Genomic DNA, 12,036 nt, shown 5'->3' on the forward strand with positions numbered 1-12,036 from the left:
ATTAGTGACCATGGCTTAGGCCTTGGCAGCTGATAAACAGGAGTTACTATTATTATTATTTGGTAGGGCCTACTGGTATGTATCCTAAGTGTTCAATAAATAATACATGTTACTTTCATCACTATTATTAGTGATTATTATTATCATATGTCAGAATACCTGGCACAGTACATGCAATATATATGTTAAAGGAAATGTAGCTATTGATATTGTCAGATGTGAGAAATCTATTTAGTAAACAAAAGAAGCGGTTAATATAAGCTAAAGACACTTGGCTCAAAGCATAGAGACAGTGCCTAACCGGGCTGTCACCAACACATCTTATGAGAAAGGGCCTGGCCATGTTGCCCATCTGCAGCAGCCTGGTCACTGGGAAGGCTGATGAGGCCACTATATGCCCTTACCTTCCGGATACTTGTAGAGGCTGGTGATGTCCACGCGGGAGTCGCTGCCCACCGCCTTGGTGCTGATGCACCGCCCGATCTTCTTCGTGTCTGAGTACACACGCTCCCGGCTCTCATCCTCATTCCAGAGCCAGGTGATGTAGTCTGCGTTGACCTCCGCAAACACGAAAGGACCATCATGCGCCAGATGCACGTCGCCCTCGCGGATGGCGGTGACTGAGGCTGGGCCACACCGGAACACGCCTGCGCAGGACGGGTGGGCGTGAGCATCTCCAGGAGTCAGAAAGCGAGAGTCGGACCCACCCAGCTGAGCCCGTACCTTCGCTCTCCTCCTGGGGGGTGGCATCCAGAACCTGCCAACCATTGTAAGAGGGGCCCAGGTCCGGCCGGGCAAACCAGCTCTCATTCCAGACATGGAAATTCCTGCCGCAGAGAGAGGAAGGGGCAGGGTGGCCACTGGTGAGCACGAGAGGTTCCCCAGAGAGAGCAAATGCCTGCTGCCAGCCAGACCCTGGGCCCTGCTCTGTGGTTGAGCTTGTGAACCGTCATTCAGCTGTATTGATGAATACATATCATCCACACAGGTACAGGCAGACCTTGTTTTATCCTGCTTCATTCACTTTATCCCGCTTTATAGATAACTGTGTTTGTTTTTCTTAAAATAAATTGAGTGTTTATGGCAACCCTTCCTCACGCCTGTCTCACCTGTTTTCCCAGTAGCATTTTCTCACTTCGTGTCTCTTTGTGTCACATTTTGGTAATTTCTGCACTATTTCAAACTTTTTCATTATTATATTTTTTATAGTGATCTGTAATATTTGATGTTACTAGTACAATTCGCTGAAGGCTCAAATGATAGCATCTAGCAATAAGTATTTAAAAATAATGTATGTATATTGTTTTTTAGACATAATGCGATTGCACACTTATTAGACTATAGTGTAAACATAACTTTTATATGCTCTTTTGGATTAAAAAATTGATGTGACTCATTTTATTGTGATATTCACTTTGTTGAAGTGGTCTAGAACCTAACTGGCAATAGCTTCAAGGCCTACCTTTATGTATACATATATATGTCTATATCTATACCTATACCTATATCTATATCTAGATCACCTATATCTATATCCTGTTGTTCAAGGTCCAAAAATGCAATAGCCAATAAGACAGAAGATCCTTGTTCTCATGCAGCATACATTCTAAGGAAGGAGACAGATAGGAAGACAGGAAAAATTAAGTAATCAGATAATTAATAAAACAATAAAGTAACAATAAATGCTGTGAGGAAAGAGAGGAGCTTGAGATAGAGAATAACTTCTGGAGATCTTCTCTAACTAAATGACATCTAAGATGGGACTTAGAGTAGAAAGAATTAGTCATAGGATGAGTGAAGGGAACAGTGGTCTAGGAGGAGGGAACAGCATGTGCAAAGGCTCTTGAGACAAGAAAAAACTTAGTGTATTCAAGGAACAGAAAGTATGTGTCTTTGGGCTATGTCAAGCACTAGGACAGGTAGGTTTCAGATTATGCAGAGTTCTGTAGGCCTTGGTAGGGACTTTAAGCTTTAAGTTTCCTATGTTAAAGATGAGAATATGAGGCTAGGAAAAGTGACACCATTTGCACAAGATCACACGTAGGAAGCAGCAGAGAGAAACCCTGATTGGCCTGAGTTGGTGTCTTTTGTCTTTACAGCTGGCCTCCAAACTTCTTTGGAAAAATATTATAAAAAGCCTTTGGAAGTAAAAGGGAGAACATGTATAACCTGCAAGGCGACAGAGATCCCAATAACAAAAGAATGGCCTGTCCATTCTGCATAAAAAAAGAGAAGAATGAAAATGTTTTTGGTGCTACTGAAAAGAGAGGGAGTGAAAAGAACCAAAAATAAGAGAAGAAAAGAGGAGAAGAGAGGCAGAGAGATGGTCTGAGGCTGGACACTAACTAGCTTGGGGAGAAGGGGTCCTGGGCATGCTCCCCTGGGGAGCTGAAGGACATCTTAAGAAGAGGGATGCTGAGGCTGGCTGTGTTTCTTTCCGTACCGTATGCTCTTCACTAGTCCCCTGCTCTTTAGAAAGTTGGTTTTTCTTGGCAACTTTTATGAATAGACATTTGTACAAGGTTATTCATGGAAGCCTTGTTTGTAAAGGCAAATGTTTGGTCTGGCTTCATAGCAATGGTTTTGCTGTCCAATTGAAAAGCAGGCCAGGTTTGTAACTTCTCTTCCACTCACTGTGTGGCCTTAGGCAAGTTACTTGATCTCTCTGTGCCCTGGTTTTCTCATCTGCAAAATAGAGACAATAATACTACCTTGCTCACAAGGTTGTTTGGAGAATACATGAATTTGTACACAGGTACGCCTTGGAGGTATAGTGGACTCAGTTCCAGACCACTACCGACATGTGGATAGTTCAATAAGGTGAGTTACACAAGTATTTTTGGTTTCCCAGTGTGTATAAAAGTTATACTTGCGCTATGCTGTCATCTATTAAGTGTGCAATAGCTTTCTAAGAAAACAATCTACATACATTAATGAATCTGTTGAAAAAAAGATGCTGATAGACTTGCTTGACACAGGGTTGCCACAAATCTTTGATTTGTAGAAAAATGCAATATCTATGAAGCACAGTAAAAAGAAGAGTAATAAAATGAGGTAAGCCTGCACTGCAGCACTTAGAACTGGGCATGGCATAGACTGTGCTCACCGATTACGGTGTTATTAAGTTTAAAACACTATAAAAATAAGGAAACTTTGTATGTACTGATATGGGATTGTTAAATGTAAAGCAAGATGAACAGTATTACATTGTGCTGCTGATATTAAGTAGGAGGGGGAGGTGGGGGTGCGTGGGGACTGCGCATATGTGTGCCCCTATATCTGCAGAGCTTCTCTCTGAAGACATGTAAGAAAGTAGTTTCAGCCTTGCATCCAGGAGGATGGGGAGGCTTGAAATGGGGGAGGGAGACTTAAACACTGTAGCCCATTTGGTACCTTTTGAATATTAAAGCACTGAATGTATCTTCTACTTTAAAAAATTAAATTAAAATGAATTTTGTGAAGCTTTGTGCAAAGAGTTTTGTTTGAGCTGAGACAGGAGCTTGTTTCCCACACAGCACAGTGCACAAGCAGCCCAGAGAGCAGGAGCAGGCTACAGGGGTGACCCTGCAGAGGCAGTCACGTCACCAGAATCTAGGGGACGGCCCAGAGTCCTGCAGAGCGGAGAGCTGGGGGTACAAGGTCATTCAACCTTGAGCCCTGTTCTTGGCCTCTGAGTTACATGTCCAGAGCCCCCTGTATCTCAGAAGAGTCATCCTGCTGGGGACCAACCCCTCCTCTGCAGGGTGCCTGTCACCCCTTCCCGAACTGGCTCAGACCCAGTGAGCTGGGCTGCAGATCTGGGTGGGCCACAGGGTGCCCCTGGGACCCAATAGCCGGGGACTCACCACGTGCTGTCTTCCGTCAGGTCTTCCAGCGTTCGCCCGAAGGAGTCCACGTACTTGTCCACACTCAGGTTCCTGTCCGTGTCATGGGCTGAGTTAAAGTTGGACACAATCCGTGTCGCGATTCCCAAACACCTGAGGACTGAAGAACAGGGTGCTCACGAGGCTCCAGGACAGGCCGGGACCCAGCCTCAGGGATTGGGGGTCTGGCCCCACAGCAGGCAGCCTGCCTCTCGTCTGGCCACAGCCCCTTCCCTGTCTCTCCCAGGGCTGACCCCTGTCTCCAGGCTCAGAAACACCTCCATCTCCTGGACATTCTCTCAGGGCACTTCGAGAGTCACCCTGCCACCCCCATTTGAATAGATGGGCTCTGAAACTGAGAGGACCTTGGAAGCTGTATAATAACCCTATAATAGCCGTAACAGCCTATGAGGACTGGGGGCCCAGGACCACAAGACTCTCTCAAAGGCACTCAGTGAGCCTGAGATTCCTCAAAGATCAAGAGTCGCCTAAATGAGGGATCTGGTTTCTCTCTTCATTAACCTGTCTTCTAGTTCCCCATCACTAATAAAGATTTTCTGATGTGGGGGAGGGATTCTTATGAAAATATATGCAACCAAATGCAGCTGAGTTGATCAGGGGCTGGGGATCTTCTTTCTTGGGGCACCTGTGCACATGACTCCAGCGAAGACCCAGCACTGGCCGTATTTGACTGGCTTGAACCTGCCCTTGAACCACTTGTGCAGAATGGTCACGCTGCCGCTCCAGTGCAGAGGGCTGGTGCCGCCGCCGTACTTGCCCCGCCACTGGCCTTGTACCACGCCCCGGTCGTTGTTGCTGTTCACCTGGACAGAGGAGGCCACAAGTCCACCCTCTGGCAGAGCTTCCCCCTTCAGGAACTTCACCATCGTAAAATCTCCAACTTTGGGCCATCCCCTTATTTGGGGCTACTCCTTCCTTTTAAACTGTCTGAAAATTGGGACCATCTGCTGTCTCAAAATACTTACCTTTTGGTGCCATTTATCATTTTCAATTACCTTCCTTCGGGGTGTTTTATTGTTGAAAATCAAATACAGTTTTTGAGCATTTCTTGTTTTAAGTGATCTGTTTTGGGGGACTGTTGGTGGTAATAGTTATAGAGACACTTCGTTGTTGTGGTTTTTAGTCGCTAAGTCATGTCCGACTCTTTTGCAATCCTGTGGATTGTAGTCTGTCAGGCTCCACTATCCATGGGATTTTCCTGGCAAGAACACTGGTGTGGGTTGCCATTTTCTTCTCCAACAGATCTTCCTGACCCAGGGATCAAACTCACATCTCCTGCACACATCTCTTGCACTGCAGGAAGATTCTTTACTGCTGAGCCAAATGTTCACTAGGTACCAGACCCTGTTCTAAAGGCTTAGTACACACTATATTAATCTTTTAAACCTACGATGTACACTCTATTATCTTCCTTTTTTTCAGATGAGTAAACTGAGATGCATAGAGGTTAGGGAACTTGCTCAAACTGCACAGAAAGTTAGAAAGAGGTGACCTGCGAGTTCAGTCCTTTGACTTGGGAGTCTGTCAAATCCCACAGGCTTGTAATGCTCTACTGTTTGGGACTGGTCACTGCTTTTGATTCTCTGTGCTCTGACATCTCTCTGAAATCTTGAGGAACTGAGAATATCAAATATGAAAAAATCAGTTTTATCTGTTTTTGGAATCACAGATACCCAGGCACTGACTTTAACAGCTACTTGCTATAGAGAGAGTTAGTAGGCCCTGTGGCTACCTTCTGAGGAGGAAGCACTGGCCTGTAACAGATTAAAGATGGCACTATTCCCACAGCAAGGTGGTTCCATGTACCCTCTCCCCGAATCTGGGCTGGCCTGTGACTGCTTTGACCAAGGACCATGGTGGAAGTGATGCTGCGCCTGTTCCCAGGCCTAGGCTTTATGAGACTGGCAGCTTCTACTTCTTCTTTTTAGAATAATTGCTTGGGGAGGCACCAGCTGCTTTGTCTGATTACTCTGAGACTGCCATGCTATGAGGAAGCTCAACCTGGTCACATGGAGGCACTACATGGAGAGAAAGGGTGATGACTGGCCAGCCCCAGCTCATGCAACCATCCCAGCCCAGGGGCCAGACATGAGAGTGAGCAAGCCCCTGGGCATTCCAGCTCCAGCAGACATGGCATGGAAGAGACCCAAGGAAACACTGACTGCTGGAGCCAAGGCCCTAGATATATAGTCCCCACAAACCATCCCACACATCTTCAGGCATTCAGACACCCCAGCTGAAGCATCTGGGAACAGAGATGTTCTGTCTTCCCAGTGCCCTGCCCAGTTCCCAATTCCTGCAAATCACTGATTTGCAAAATTGTCAGCATAGTGAATGGCTGTTTTACACCACTGAGTTTTGGGGTGGTTGTTTATGCAGCAAGAGAGGATTAAAACAAGAGGTGACAGGAAAAATCTTAGGCTTGTTCCTGAGGTTTGGCCTGGGGACCTACGAAGGAGAGTGTGAGCAGGGATGGCAGGGCTCCTCACCATGGCACTGACAGCTCTGGTGATGTAGATGGGGTCATGGCGGTGGGACACGTCGGTGGCTGGGTCGTCTTGGTAACTAGGGGTTCGGTCCAGGATGGAGAGGCAGATGTTCAGGATGTCCTCCTCAAACTGTCCCCAGAGAGGCTGCTCTTAGAGGTCAGAGTCACACCCACACTTCAGACCCTCTCACAACCTCCCCCAGTCATTTGTGTTGTGCAAGGGAGCTTGCCTACACTTCCTTCCCACCCCCCCCGCCCTACTCCAGGGACACCACAGAGGACTCCCAAGTTTCAAAAACCCTCCCTCAAAGAGTTACCAGGAACCATATGCTCAGCCTGAATCACCTTTTTCCCCATGATTTTTTCAAATACACTTGAGTTAGTTGATAACAGTTAAGAACTGGGAGATTTTTCACATACAAATTAAGATTTCTGGTCTTTGAAGATTTGGAAGGTCTGGGGACCCTGGGCTGATTTTCCTGCATGTTGAGATGGCGTTGCCCCTTAGATGGAATTAGACCTTCTGGTGTGTCATCCCTGCCCAGTCTCAAACCTTCAATGCTTTCAACCCCTGCCCCTCAGCCTGAGAGTCAGGGTTCTCTACTTGCCCGGAGCCCAGGCAGACAGAGCTCCTCCACAGAACCTCCGCTGCTCCCTGACTCCCCTCCGCTGCTCTGTCTGCTCCTCCTCTGCCTGTCCAGATCCTGCCTGACTTTGGAGACCCAACCCCAATATCATGAAGTCTTCTGTACTCCCTGAGGTGGTTTTCCTTGGCAGTCTTTTAAATTCTTTCTGCTGCCATCTATACCATTCTGCCCACGCCACCCCCCCTCACAACATTGCATCTTGCACTGTAACTGTTTATCTAAGCCAGTGGCTCTTGAAGTGTGGTTCCAGACCAGCAGCAGCAGCACCTGGTGACTTGGTTAGGAATTCAAGCTCTCAGGCCACCTCAGATCTAATGAATCAGCAACTTGTTGGGGAGGCACATGGATCCCAGCCACCTGTATGTTTTAATGAGCCCTCTGTGTCCTTCCTGTCCACACACAAGACTGAGAGCCCCTGATCTAAGCTATTTATGTGTACCCAATGTACTTTCCCTTCCCAAGGACCCAGTGTGGGCCCTGGTACAACTAATAGTAGAGACTGGATAAGTGGGCTTGGTCTAAGAGTCGGTCTAGTTGTACCTCTTGGGAAGAAGAGGACACACAGAAGGGCTCCTGCACTGACTTCTCATGTCCCCAGCCCTCCTTCTCCTCTCATGCCTCTCAGCCCCTTTTTGGTCTGGGCCCCTGGAGACCTGCCCGAAGTTCCAGCCTTGGGCTCGGATGCGCTTCTCCACACCCCGGAAGATGATCCCGCTGTCGTTGAGCACATACTCTTGTCTCTCTTCCTCTGAGTCCAGGAACACATCGTCCTCTGAAAGGCAGTGGTCAGGCCTGGTGTGAGGGATGGGAAGGTGGAGCCCTGGCCTCACCAGCCTGGGGAAGGGGCTACATCAGGCATCAGGTGCAGGATGGTGCCTAGAGGCAGCTGGAATAGGAGCGGGCAAGAGGGGCTTGCTGGCTCCCAGGCTGCCCCCTGGCCAGGCCCTATTCCGCCTGGATGGTCTTTCCTTAGGAAGGGACCAACCCCACCCCAGGCCCAGATGGAAGGAATTTAGGAGTCCTGATGTCTTTGGATAACCTGACTTAATGCCAATTAAATGTCAGTAAGAATTGTCATTCAAGTTACTGCTTACTGACTTAACCCTTAATAAGAGTACTGACCCCAGTACCCCTTATGATGTACCTTGCATATTACAAGCATTAGCTCAATGGATTCTCACCATAACCCTAATAGGTAGACACTATTATTATCCACATATTACAGATGAGGAAACTGAGACTCACAGAGGGCAGCAACTTAGCAAAGCTGGGACTAAACCAAGGCTGTCTGATGGCTAAAGCCTGGTACTTACCGACTTTTAGGTCTTTCCTGCCATTAGGCCCCATCTTTGCCCCCTGGCCTCCACACACTAATCCCTGTCCCTCTGGCACAGCAGCTTTGGAGTGTCTGCTACCAACTTCCTCTGCCCAGGCCTGCCCCCACCTGGGCCCCAGGCTCTTGCCAGGCCTTAGCACTCATCCCCCTGTCCCCTAACCTGCCTCCCAGACTTTCCTGAAGGACAGTTTCTGGGGAAACCTCAGCCTCAGACTCAGGAGCTCCTACCTGGGCACCATGGGTTGAAAAGGAGAACAAACTCGCCCAGCTTCCGGTCACTATGCTTGCGGCGAGAGGAAACCCTGGCGCTCAGCTGGTAACGGCCAATGATGGCATTTGGAGGGCTGGCAAGGCTGAAGGTCGTGGTGTTCTCTGTCTGAGCCTCCTTCACTGCCATCCAGGTGTCACCCCGCTCCAGCTCTGACGTCTGGAACACGGCTTTGGTGCGGAGGGCCTCAGAAGCCTGGGGTCCTGGCAGAGAGGAGAGGGAATCAAGAGAGCCAGTCGGCTCCAGGAAGCTCAGCTCTGGAGAAATGGAAAAGCCACAGGCCCGGAAGGCCAACCTTCAGCACCTGAGCTGCTGGACACTGCTGTGGGGCAGGACCTGACCAAGACGCAGGCTGGCCAGTGGCAGAGTGGAGTCCACCTTGGCTCTCCTGACTCCCGCCCACTTTCCTGATCAAGGAGGAAGTAACAAGCCTCTCTGAAACCATAGAGTGCTTAAGGAACTTCCATACCCTCCCAGGACCCTGGACTTCTTGGTGTGCATGGAATTCCAGAGTTGCCATCTCACCTGTCCTACTGCCTGCTGGCAGCACCTTCCAACCACCCCAGAAAGCTCAAACCACCTCTAGGGACTTGTTTTCCGCAAAGTCTGGGCTGATGACCGCAGGGTTTCAGGTTGCTGGTCACCAGACCCATTTTTAAGACTGCAAATTAGCAGCAGGACGCACTGACCAGTCAGGTACCTGTCTCCACGGTGAAGATGAGGGTCTCCTCGCTCTCCAGGGGTCTGCTCAGCTCCAATGTGAAGGTGAACCTCTGGCCCCTGCGCACCACCAGCTCAGGGCCGGGGTACTCCTGGGTGTGGTGTGCAGTGCCGTTGCTCAGCCGCTGCCAGTCCACCTCAGTGACTCTGAGCCCTGGGCAGGGAGAGCACAGGGAGATGGGACGCAGCTCTTGAACATTTCCCATTCACGCCTGGCTCACCTTCCGACAGCCGCAGCCTGCCTGTCATTTGCTCTTGGAGTCACTATTTACCAGGTACAGTAGTTTCTGGTGTACCAGAAGTAGTTATTCTTGGTTGTTCTATACTGTTCATGAACTAACTAAGTCTGGGTTGATGTCCACTGGGCTAAGCTCTGAACTAGCCAGTACTGAACCATTGTTCCAGGACGAAAATACAGAGCTTGGTTCCTGTGAGCCCCTGGTCACAACTTTTTCATCAACTGAACAAAACATAACCTTGTTTTATGTGTTTCTGTTTAAACACACCTTATTTAGTAAATTGTTGATTCATTAATATTGAACTCATGACAATAGTGCTGTCATTAATGTCTGAACAAAGCTTATCCAACACATGTGTTTTCTCCATAAGGCATGTCACACCCTCCTGAGCTTAGGAATACTGGACAGCACTTCAGAGCTAAACATGGAATCATTTCAAACAGCAAAAATCAGCAACAAAAGGGACAAAAATGCAAATTACATAGCATCAGATAGACCACGAAAGCCACTTGTCTGAGAGCTGAAACAGCAAGGCAGAGTGTGCTCATCTCTGGAAGGTACTCAACGGACATGTCTGGGATGAATGAAGATACTGGGGCCAAGGGAAGTGAAGCCACTTTCCAAAGGGCACACAGTCAGGCTCAGGCCAGAGTTGAGTCCGTGAGCTGGTTTCCTACTTTTGACCACTGGTCCGGTGGCTTTCATGACCTTCATTTCCTTCATAACCCACTGAAGAAATAGTGTTACCTGCTGCCCCAGTGCCTGCAAACATATAAACACGTGCAGATACAGATAAATTGGAAGTTTCACTAATATCTTCCCTTATTTATTATGATGAGTAATGAATGCTGAAGTTTTATGTCCTTTTCTGTCAAAGCTCTTGAGCCACAGACCACCAGGGACACAGTAGAAGTTGAACTAGTCTTGTGGCAGTGAGGAAGCTCCAACCCCCTGGGGAACCAGGAAGCACCTCAGGAAGGGGGTCCTGGAGAGGGCTTATTGTGAGATTTGGGCTGTTTTTAGGTGGTTTGGGTGAGAGTTGAAGGAAGCAGGGCTTTGATCTGGACTGAATGCTGTCAGGAAGGTAGACAAGTCTATGTTTATCTTAATTATTCTTATGTAGAAGGTGGGAGGGACGAGTGGAGGCTGAAGCTGTCGGTGGAGTGGCAGCACTCATTAGCCAGAATACAGGGGTGTTTACTCATTCCAGGGTGTGGACAACATTCGTGCTTTTGTCTGGTTTCACACAGGATTATGGAGTGCTCTTTTTTGTCTTGACCCGTCACGGCCGCATTACATTGGTGGTGGTGGTGGTGATGCTGCTGCTGCTAAGTCACTTCAGTCATGTTTTCTCTACTTCAAGAGGGGGAGAGAGAAAGTCAGCTTAGAACAGATTTTATTTGGAATAAATTCCCTTGAGTGACTTCCATTACTTACATCTGTCTTTGGGCACCAGGTACCCACTCTCTGGGGTAAGGCATGCAGAGCCTGTGTGGCCTGGCAAAGATGGCTCTTCTAAGTCCTGCTTGGTATATGAAACTAGACAGGTTGCAGGTGCATTTACAATACGGAGGATCTCAGGAGGAAGAGAATCGAGGTCCCTAAGCTCTTGCCTTTTGAGGTTCAATATTACTGGAAGTTTTTTGATAAAATGAATTTGTCTTGATTGAGGTTGGCAGCTGATGCTGCCCAGGTTACATCTCTACTCTGACTTTGAAATCCAAACAATATATCAATCATCTACTTGCAGTCTCCATTTGGTGGTCTTCTAGGCAAATCCAATCTAATGTGCTCAAAGCAGAACTCTTGATTTCATCCTCCCTGACCCCCAAATCCATGCTCTCATGCACCTTGGTAGACAGCACCCCATCTGCCCTGATGCTCAGGCCCAGAACAAAGAATCTCCTTTGATTCCCCTTTGCTCTCACATCCCTCATCCAAATCACCATCAAGCTCAAACGGCACCACCTCCAAAAGTGTGTGCTCAGTTGCGTCTGACTCTTTTGCAACCCCATCGACTATAACCTGCCAGCTTCCTCTGTCCATAGAATTTTCCAAGCAAGAATACTATAGTGGGTTGCCATTTCCTTCTCCAGGGGATCTTCCTCACCCAGGGATCGAACCTGTCTCTTGCATTTCCTTCGTTGGCTGGCAGATTCTTTACCACTCCACTGCATACCCCAATGGCTCAGTGCATAAAGAAGCTGCTGCAGTGTAAGAGACACGGGAGATGTGGTTTGATCCCTGGGTGAGGAAGATCCCCTGAAGTAGGAAATGGCTCCAGTACTGTTGTCAGACACGACTGTAGCCAGTGACTCTAACTCACCACCTCTAAAACCTGTCCCCAATTCATCACAGGCCTCCATCTCCACCACTAGCCTGGGCCAAGCTACCTAATGTCTCTCTTGTCTAGAAGGCACCAGCCTTCTAACTGCTTTCTACTTGTGAGCAGCT

The 12,036-nt window shown here is 48.3% G+C and overlaps 1 protein-coding gene across 2 annotated transcripts in view; it reads right to left on the bottom strand.

The window, feature by feature from the left end:
- TGM6 (transglutaminase 6) overlaps positions 1–12,036 on the bottom strand; it is a 36,059-nt gene that overhangs the window by 18,154 nt on the left and 5,869 nt on the right. The window contains exons 2-9 of one of the 2 annotated variants that reach the window (XM_005688223.3): positions 9,324–9,497; positions 8,584–8,826; positions 7,673–7,791; positions 6,374–6,502; positions 4,510–4,687; positions 3,846–3,984; positions 724–827; positions 405–647 (exon numbers count right to left, since the gene is read on the bottom strand). In XM_005688223.3, the coding sequence (XP_005688280.2) occupies positions 405–647; positions 724–827; positions 3,846–3,984; positions 4,510–4,687; positions 6,374–6,502; positions 7,673–7,791; positions 8,584–8,826; positions 9,324–9,497 (1,329 nt within the window). The remainder of the gene's footprint in view (positions 1–404; positions 648–723; positions 828–3,845; positions 3,985–4,509; positions 4,688–6,373; positions 6,503–7,672; positions 7,792–8,583; positions 8,827–9,323; positions 9,498–12,036) is intronic. The other variant, XM_005688224.3, reaches the window with a different exon arrangement.

This window comes from Capra hircus, chromosome 13, assembly GCF_001704415.2.
Source record: "Capra hircus breed San Clemente chromosome 13, ASM170441v1, whole genome shotgun sequence".
NCBI classification, from domain to species: domain Eukaryota; kingdom Metazoa; phylum Chordata; class Mammalia; order Artiodactyla; family Bovidae; genus Capra; species Capra hircus.